The sequence below is a fragment of the Acyrthosiphon pisum genome, chromosome X (genome assembly GCF_005508785.2).
Source record: "Acyrthosiphon pisum isolate AL4f chromosome X, pea_aphid_22Mar2018_4r6ur, whole genome shotgun sequence".
In the NCBI taxonomy this organism is placed as follows: Eukaryota; Metazoa; Arthropoda; class Insecta; order Hemiptera; family Aphididae; genus Acyrthosiphon; species Acyrthosiphon pisum.
Genome location: NC_042493.1, coordinates 57,256,752 through 57,267,478, shown reverse-complemented (window position 1 = coordinate 57,267,478; position 10,727 = coordinate 57,256,752). Strand labels below are relative to the sequence as shown.

Here is a 10,727-nt window from a genome sequence, read left to right as displayed (position 1 = left end):
GCCAAACTATACATTTTTTAGGGATCTTATATACAATACAAATAAAAATTGCGCAATTCAATTTTATAATTATTATGTAAAATATATTTTTTAATTATTTTTAAAAATTATTGACAGTTTTATATATATATTTATATATTTTAACTTTATCTTACTATGAATTTAACAAGTCATCGAAGCAAGTCCTGACAATCTAACATTTCCATTTTATCCCTCAAAAACGATTTTAATCAACCGGCTAAATTAACCATGGTAAAAAACTGAAAACAGTGTAGATATACATTCAATGTTTTAATTGAACCAGTAATTTCACTATGGGCTCAGGCCTAGAGGGCCTCCTTCTTATATACGCCACTGATTTTACTTACTGATTTAAGTTATAAATACTTAGCCATAATATTTTTTCTTATCAAAAGCTTTGCAAACAATTATTAGTTAATAGGTACTTAACCCATTAACACCGTGCGTTGCCATATGGCAACATAGATTTTTTACAATAATTTTTAAGATATAACGTATTATGTTTTCAACAAAATGTTGGTTAAAATTGTAAATAAAAAAATTCCGGCGCTAATGGGTTAAATTTGTAAATTTTTGATTAAAATAAAAAAATTAATATATTGTAAAATCTTATTTTAATAAAAAAAACATTAACTGTGTACAAGTCATAAATAGATTATGTTTGAAAAAATATTTGAAACATTACAAACTATGTTGTACACTTTAAGACATGGCTTTTTTCTTTAACTTTTTAGTCTTTTTCAAACTACTTAACGAATTTTTCAACAATGTGCAATACTCTTCTTGAAATGAGCTCACTTCATCAGCAGTTATCTATACACAGAAATGATATTACAATTTTTATTTCAAACCCGATATCCAATTTAACAACAAAGTCAACACTTACTCTAGTACTTAATTTTTTGTTTTTGAATGTAGCCCTGATTAAACATACTTTTTCCTTAGGTACTTCAATTTTAAGTTTTTGATCCTTTGAGTCTTTTTTACTCAATAGCACTAGATATGCAAACATGTCATATTTTTAAATTCCAAAACATAAATTTAGACACAGTGAAACCTCAATTTATAGACGGCTGTTTTCTGTCAAACATTTTTAAACCAAATACTTCAACAAAATGTATACATGTTATACCCTCTTTAGAGTACACCAATAAATATAAACCCTTAGGTCTCTATTACAATTTTAAATTGCATATTGTCCATCTGTAAACAGAGATTTCACTGTATTATGAAATAATGAGCGGCTTACATAATTTCATTGTTATTCTCACTGATCCAGATGACTGAGATGTATTAAACAAAATGTTTAGCTCTTCCAAAAACTGTTAAACAAAGAACAAATTGTGTTAATGACACCAACTATCACTCAAATTTAGTAATATCATATTTATAACTACCACAACAAAACAATATTTTTGAAATTTTAATTTCAACGCACAAAGTGTAGGTAGGTACCTATCAATAAAACATAATTCTAAACTTCTTCTATTGATTTCAATTGTTATATTTAATAACTTTTTTTAACATACATATGTTTTAGAACAATTTTTGGTAAGGTTTTTGTTGTCATGGTTACTTAACAAAAACATATTTATGATTCATAGATTTTCCTTGTAGAAGAAAAATATTGAGTAACGTGGTATGGTTCTTAGTTATAAGCTGTCATATAGGTACTCTTGAAATGCTAAAAACCATAAGAGAAATTACGGAGTAACAAATCTATGATTATTATTCTTGATTAAGTGATAATTTGTTTGTTATTTTATTTGAAATTAAATAAAATAAAAATCATAAATGCATTTATCTATTTACTTATTATTGAATAAACTATGAGTTATGACTAATAAATTAATGATTTTATAGTTATTAAGAGAATGTTATACCCACATATGTTGTTTCCTTCTTACACACACACAGCATAACAAATTTTTGTTTACTAGATTCAATAGTATGCTGTTAGTTTTGATATTAGAGTAACTTAACCTATTATCAAACTTTAAGGCAAGAATATAATTTGTCTTCTCTCATTGAACTATTTTAATTTTTAAGTGAATTATAATCATTTTCAAAAATTAATATTTTACATACTCATAACTTACTTAAAAATTAAAATATCGCAAAAAAAATGCAAAAGAACACAGATAATATTCTTACCTAAAAGTTGTATAATAGAACAAATTAACTCTAATATAACAGCACACTATTGAAACTGGTGAACAGACATTTGCTATGTCGTACATGTGTAAGACGGAACCATCATAATATACGGGTGCGACGTTTTCTTAAGTTGAATTATTAGGCAATCATAAACTATAAGGGATCATTTAGATTATTAAAAAAGTTTGCCCAAAAATAAATTCAATAAATATGAATAAATTAGTATCCAAGACTCATAAAACTAAATAATGATAATATTATAGAATTATTCTACTCAATTAATAAATAAATATAAGGTATTAGGTAGATGAGATATAATAGTTCTAAAAAAAAAAAATGTAATACCGTCCATGTCTAGATCCTAGTAATTACAACCAAAATAGAATAGGTACTACTAGGTAGCTACAACTAGACGTTTTACAATTATATTTTTCCGTGAAAATAATTAATTAGAGTAATATGACATTTTATTAAAACTTATATTCTGATCATAATTTTTTCATTGTTAATATAATATTTAATTCTGTACATATATTAAATACTTCCACAAGTCAGTAGTTACAAAACTATAAGTTGTACTTAGGAAATCATACTGTATTAATGATAAATTTGATAAGGTAATAATTTTAAAAAAAAAAGACAATATTATACTTAAGCATCAACAGTAAAGGATGGTAGAAGAAAAGTCTATTTTCTAAAGATAATATCTAATAATTATGTAATCATATAATAGCTACTAAATACAAAAACAGATATTAAACAAAAAATAAAAGCTAATAATTATAAAATTATAAAAAAAAATATGCCATTGAATCGTGGTCAATAATATTGTTAAAAAATAATATATATATATATATCACTAAGTTAGGTGCCTTGTCAGGAACATTTATACAGAATAGAAAAAAAAATATTACATAACTATAAAAAACCAATAAGTATATAAATTATTATCGCTGTGACTTAATATTTTGAGCTATAGCTTTTAAAAATTCTTTTAATAAATACAAAACAGATACTAAACAAAATTAATAAGTTAATGATTAGAAAATTATAAAAAAAATTATGTCATTGAATCATAGTCAATAATATTATTAAATGTTTTTCTCCCCCGAAACTTTCTTGAAACTTTTTTTATTTTTCCCCAGTAAAAATAGTGTCTGATAAATGAATCCAAATCAATAAACAAAATAATTATGTTTGACTTTTAGTCGAACTCGTGGTTAATCATGAGAACTTTTTAATCGGTGAGTATCTATTAAATAGAAAATATAATATGGTTTTTATATAAATACCTATTAAATACATTATTGAATGAATCAAAAAATGAAATAAAATAAGTGCTTAAAAAGATTACCAGCGTAGCATTTGTTGTATAATCTATCATACTTTTTATGGTAAAACCATCTTTGCAAATCGGTTTAACAAATATTCCAGTGTTAATAGAATAATCAACAAAGAAAATTTTCTATGATTAAAATATTTAAAAATCCATTAGTATTAATTTAGCATCAACATTCAATTGGTTAAAACTATTCAACTAAATACAATTTTGAATCTACATAAAGCGCTAGATTAAAACATTTTTCGCCAATGTTGTAACAAACTATGCTTTAACTGTGACTAATTTGTACAGATTAACAACAAAATATAATTTTTACGCGACGAGTGTGTGTAGATAGACATCAATTAATGTAAAGTTGGAAATACTACCACATAATTTAATAAAAACGCTCTAGTGAGTAAGTAATCTCATGCATTATTTACTACAGAGTAACATAATGATGGCATTTCAGATTAGTAACGAAACTGCCACTGACGGATAAAATGTTGGTTATTGACGCACAAAAAGGAGTAGGTTGCTTACGTGTTAGGGAGATTTTTATATAATTTTTGTTATCAGATGATTTAAGTAGCTTATTGTCGGAGATTTATTTCTGTTTAGCAATAGACCTCAGTACTTGAGGTTTATCGAAGCAGTAAAAAAAATGTTGAAAAACACTTACTTTGGCCTTTTCGAGGAGAACCATATTTCTGACAGAATGTATAAAACAACCGTATGTACGTGACGTCGGTAAGTAGACTATCAAACAATAAACATACTTCCAGAAATATAAATAATTGTTAATAATATTATGGTGCAAAATATTTCGATTTTGTTGATTTGATCGTGAACGGATTTGCAGCGAACGAATTTTGTTGTTTCATGCTTTCGTCTGATGACGAGACCTTATTGATAACTGAATTTGATAAGAATGTACGCAATACGCCGAACGGCCGATTGTCAATTTATCCCAAAGACATTACTACTACTCACAGGGCGGGAATCAAGACCATTTGGAAACCGTTTCAAACGATTAGTTTTATTTATACGAAATCCGAAAAAAAAGCATTTACTCCACAAAAGCAGATACAATTAAAAACCCGTTTGATGTACTTGTGATTGAATTGATCAAACGCTTACTTGGAACTACAGTCACTTCATGGAAAACTGCAGTAAGTATAGGTATTGTATTAGCTCTGCAATCTCAGCTTAGTAATAGTTAAAAAATAATTAAATACATCAAACAATAATACGAAAGTGTCACGAGAAAAATTATCTAGGCTTTAAAAGCAGAACTATTACCAAACTTTAATTGAGACAAAAAATATATAATTATTTAAACTCATTAGCCCTGTAATTTATTTTGTGAATATAATATAATGCTTAAAACTTATAATATAATACTTACAGTAGTTATCATTTTTGTTTTAGTTTGCGCATGTGTCTATGATATTACGACTTAAAAAACTTACAATCGCCAAAACAAGAAACAAATATTCAGGTTGCATTTTGTTCAAATACTAACCAATAAGCTGAACCCAGTTTTCAAATTTTTATTTTGTTTTAATCATTCCAAGTCCAAGATAAAACAATTTAAATTTCTTTGCAAGCCACTTTAGAATTTTCTACTAGAATTTCTTCACTAGGTGTAAAATATAAAATTTATCCAAGGTTATGAAGTTACAAATTTCAAGTTACTAAAAAATGTAACTATATAAGTTACTTTGTCGTTATGAATATCTTTACAGCACATCATATACCTACAATAATAACAAAAAAAAACATTTCTGTATAATTGGGTTTTCATTTTTTAATGTTTTTAATAATATAAAAAGACATGAATAACTTTAAACCAATAATACATAATAAAATAACATATCAACTACATCGTATATTACATTTCAAAATATATTTGATATATTGATAATATTTAATTGCTTTCAAATATCCATTTAAATTTAAGAAGTCTTATTTTATAATATATATTATATAAAAAATAATAATTTATTTTAGTTAGATTTAAAATTTACAATATCATGTTTAAAATTAAAAATAATAATTAAATATAAATTAATTAAAATAGTTTACTTTAGGTTACATTATATTTATGTTTATTAATAAACAAATATAACATAATCTATTTATAACAAAGATACTACTTAATAGATTCTAAATTTTGTTACAATTTTATTACGAAAATACTAAAGAATTTTGATTTAAAATCACTAAAACAAGGTAGATAGTTAAAAAAAATAATGTTTTTCGTACACATAAGAGTAACTTATATATGTATATAACAACTAAATGTTTTTTTACTGAACGCAATGAGTGAATAATTTAATACTATAATATAAAATATAATATATTGGCCATAACATTATCCAACAAATTAGAACAATTTCATATTTTTAAAAATAATTATTGAACTAAAATTAAATTAAAATAAAAGTATACAAAAATGATGAGTATAATATTATTTTATATTTTTCAAAAAACAAAAATAATCAATTAAAATATACAATAAACACAAAAATTACCCTTGTAATAGTAAGTATATCAAAAAAAGAAAAAAAGGTACAACCGTTCATAGAGGAATTTCGACTAGCTAAGCACACATAGAAATTATTAAAAAATAATAATATTGTGGAATGTGACAACATTTTCTGTTTAAGTACAATAAAAATAAAATGCAATACTATAAAAACCGTTTCTAACATGAAAAAAAAACCAGCAATAAGTGGTAGTTTTAGAGATTACAAGGTTTAAGTTGTCTAACCAAGAATTTTGGCATGCTTACTGATTTCTAGGTATGATTTTATTTTAATTTATGTCCTTCTTTATATACAAACATTGACATCATATTAAAAGTAACAGTAATGAAATATAATATGAAAAACAAATATAACTCAGTCAATAAGGTGGTACGAAAATAAATTCAAATTGGATTTAATAATGGTATAAATAATTAAACTATTACAAAATGAAAACTTGTTTTATAAAATATTTTGTACAGATACATTTATGTATAATAAACCTACCAGTCAATCAAAATGATCTTACACTATAAAACTAATAAAGATACTTATATATATATATACATATACATTTTAGCATGTTTTATTTAGGATCAGTCTAAATTGTCTAGTACAAATAATATTTACGTACAATGGTAATGAAAAAGTTATTTTTATTAAATAAAATTATATCAATTTACGATTAACTATCTTTTAATTTTACTTATATTAATGTATTTGTGTTTGTTAATAATAAAAATGTAAAATATAGTAAACTTTGTCAGTATAAGTAATTATCATATTTTTTCATTTTTTAGTTAGTTTCTTGGGTGATACAGTCTTTGAATAATGATTAACGAACCATTTAACAATCCATTAACTGTGCTATTGTTATCAAGATAATTGTTTATTTTATTTTTATGTTTATTGTTCATTTGATTAAGGTACATAATTAAACTTTTAAAGTATGAAAAATATTACCCAAATACAATTTGAAGGGAGAAAATAAGACTGAACACAATATATTTGAACACAAGACAACAATAGTCCTGATTACAATATTAAACAGATCTGATCAAAGAAAAACATACAAAATAAAATATACCTATGGTGCTCATAAAATATTCTTTCATTTTTACAATTACCATTTAAGATATAAGAAGATTATTAGATTAGCTGACAATATTAATAAATGATCACAGCCTATATGTTTTTGTTTTAATTCAATTTTTTATTTTAAATTGTATTACTATTCTAAAGTACGATAATAATTAGTTATTCATTTGAACTATATTTGTTATTTTTTTTTTTTAATTATCACCTTTTGCTTGTCAATTTTTTACTTTTCATGGTTATATAACACAGAACATTAGAAATTATCATCATTTGAATAAACGAGTATCATATTATTTGTAGTAAATTATTCATTAGACTGCAGATGCAGGATTTAATGAAGGTAGATCTAATGATGACATGATGGAGTTGGGATCTGAAACCAAATGTGCATTGAGGCTTGTCTGAAAAAAATTAATTTTTGTAAAAATATTAGGTATTTTATTTTAAAATTGGTACAGATTGTATTCATTGAACACTCACAATTGTTCCAGGACGAGCCCAAGTGTAAACATATCCATTTTGACAAGCAGCTACAAAGCAATCCTCGCGAAAAATTAGAGCTGTCAATCGATCATGAGCAATTTTTTTACAAATTAATGGTTCGAGTCGTGGACACTGATCAAAACGTGGACAAGCAGTAGTACCGATCAATCTCATAGGGTCTTGAGTTTGTTTTTGTATATTATTAGCATTGACATTGTGTTTCGCATTATTTATAACACCGTTTTGTTTAGATGTCACAGGAAGTGGTGACACTAATGTAACATGATGTAATATATCGTCAGTGATGTCCCATAAGCACATTTGAGTGTCATGACCTACGGAACCTAGTCTGTAGTATCCGGGTAGACAAGATTCCATAGACGGTGGTGTACTCGTATATGGATCAAATGCCACCACACTAACCCAGCTATGGTGTCCTTGACCACGAGCTATGACTCTATGCTCAGAAATACTATAGACTGTAACTAAATCATCTTCTCCTCCCACCACTATGTATCTGAAAATAATATTTGTTCAGTATTAGCATCATAATATACACAAATTCCATACACAGACAACAAAATTAAAATGATTTCATTTTGTTTAGAATTGAAGAACTTTTTAAGAAATTGTATCCTAAAATTGGGGCTTTGTATTGAAGTAAAGAATTCAGGTATTGGTATCAGTTTATCAGGTACACTCTTTTTGATATTTCGGGTAAATATATTTCGAGTATATTTTGAGTAATATACTATGATTTTATGTTAAAAATGTTGTACCAATTTGATAGTTTTACTGTTTTTGATGCAATTTTATAAATCTATTAACATTTTTTTCCTATCTTATTCCTGTATTTATTTAACGTTATTAGTAGATTTTGTGTTTATATTCTATTAAAATAGCCAAAATTTGGTGCTCGTATTTTCTTAAAAACATGAATATATGATTTGAATATTCTTTAAAAATATTAGTAACATATTATGCGAAAATTTGCTTTTATATGAATATAATTTTTAACATCAACAAGTTTAATAATTTAACAAAATTATAATATAAATAAAATATTAGTTAAGAAACATAATATTTTTAAAATTATATATGTCATCACTGAAGAAAAAAATGTTAGATATGTAACCAAAAGCCAATATGTTGTGATAATATACGAGGAAATAAATTATATACTATGCATATAACGATAAAATCTAAAATTATAATAATTTCTAGATTTCATTATCAGATCGTACTGGTATTAAAGAACACCATGCGCAATTAATAATAAAATAAAAAAAAATTATCTCAACAGTTGAATGTTCATAATTTCTTAATTTCTGGACATTATTTAATTAGCATAGAATATTTTCTTTTTAAATCAAATTATGCAAACAATTTTTTTTAAAATTAAAATTAGAACTATGATTTGATGACATATCTAATTCACCAAAATGTGCATACATAAAAAAAAAAAAACGTGTTTTTACATAGAAATCCGAGCTTTAGTTATTAGAAATAATAATATAATTACATATTGTTCATAGTTTATTGTTCAAAATAACAACTAATAATAACATTTTTTTAAATTTCAATTGTCTCTTATGATATCTTGGTATGTTAATATAAAAAACTGTAATTCATATTTTTAGCATTGGATTTTTATGAGTACTAATTTTTAATAATATTTATATTAGGTCATATTGGGTATCGGTTTAATTTGTGTACAACATCTAATTCAAATCATGAAAGCATTATCTGTATTTTACTATATTCACTTATGGTGTTCAGTACATTTTATGATTGTTATCCAATAGTAATGTTTAGTAATGCAAATATTAATTACATACCAAACATAAATATATAATCAGGGGAGGATTTAACTATGTAAGGCACTGTGAACTATGCGGCAAATTTTTGTTTGGTATAGGGGCGGAAAATTGTTAAATCTGCCCCTGTACATAATCTACATTAGTTTATCTGTTTAAAATGATTTTCTAATGTATATGGCATATATATTATTACAAACATAATATTTATATTTTTTAATATGTGGAGATTGATGTTATATTTTGATTTATCAATTTACCAATTTATAATAATATATGTTTTATTTACCGACTATCAGGAGACCAACAAACGCATAAAAATCCACCAAAATAGCTCCGAGCCATTCCAATCAATTCCATTTTATCATAATGGAATACTCTGAGAAATCCATCCTGGGAAACAACTGCTAAGTAAATATTACATGGAGAAAATGCAAACTCATTGATACTGTTGTAGTCGCCGCCAATTAACCATCTGTACATTGGATTTCGTGTACTTTTTGTTTTGCATGTATGAACTGTATAACCTTCACCAGATTTAACTTGTTGATAACTTGGCGTTGTTGTTCCACAAGTAAATGTTTCGTTATACAAATACAACTGACCACTAGAATGTGATGCAAGGAATAAATGTTTTGAATTTGGTACCCATTTAACGCATGTGACTTTCGTTTTATCAATGATTTTCTAGAAAAAAAAAATAATAATAATAATATAGTAGTATTCTTGCTAAAGCATAAAATAGACGGTTTAACATTCAGAAGAATCTGTTTAAATTTTAATTTGTAATATAAGAATGAATTATATTTATATAAGTTTATTATTATTATTAAATTTAAAGGTAAACACTCGTAAAAATAATATAAATGGTTTTTTTTTTAAAATTTAAATATAAAAAAAACCTTTAGAGGTGCTCTACATAACATTTTTACCTTTAAATTTGATAATAATATGTCAATTGATTCTAGTATTAAAACTAACAGAGTAAATGGATTCTTCTTAACATAAAATTTGTCATGTCTCACATTAGTAAGGCTGAGTCAATACACGTGTATTACCCACATGAGTATAACATCTTCTTAGTGTGACATCAAAGGGACCACAAGTGTTGGTACCATTATCCAATAAGTTGTATAAAACACAATACACAAATAACATAGGAAATTAAATTGGGACTTTAGATTTTTAATGAATTAATGAATTAACTGCTGACATACTAAACACACCCTTGTAGTTACATAAAAAATACTCAACTTAAACTGTGATTATTATATTATCTCCATTATTATAAATATTATG

At 24.9% G+C, this 10,727-nt stretch overlaps 2 protein-coding genes across 2 annotated transcripts in view; both read right to left on the bottom strand.

Annotated features, from left to right (window-relative positions):
• Positions 1-618: 618 nt before the first annotated feature.
• Positions 619-4,383, bottom strand: LOC100159466 (signal recognition particle 14 kDa protein-like). Its single transcript, NM_001162596.2, has 4 exons — positions 4,182-4,383; positions 1,271-1,343; positions 908-1,017; positions 619-834 (listed from the first exon to the last, which is right to left on the bottom strand). The coding sequence occupies exons 1-4, from the start codon at positions 4,203-4,205 to the stop codon at positions 724-726; spliced, it is 318 nt and encodes a 105-aa protein (NP_001156068.1). The 5' UTR covers positions 4,206-4,383; the 3' UTR covers positions 619-723.
• A 1,749-nt stretch (positions 4,384-6,132) lies between these two features.
• LOC100168360 (WD repeat-containing protein 20) overlaps positions 6,133-10,727 on the bottom strand; it is a 20,081-nt gene continuing 15,486 nt past the window's right edge. Inside the window, exons 4-6 of the mRNA XM_001949561.5 lie at positions 9,718-10,115; positions 7,609-8,128; positions 6,133-7,529 (exon numbers count right to left, since the gene is read on the bottom strand). Of these exons, the coding sequence (XP_001949596.2) occupies positions 7,440-7,529; positions 7,609-8,128; positions 9,718-10,115 (1,008 nt within the window). The 3' untranslated portion in view covers positions 6,133-7,439. The remainder of the gene's footprint in view (positions 7,530-7,608; positions 8,129-9,717; positions 10,116-10,727) is intronic.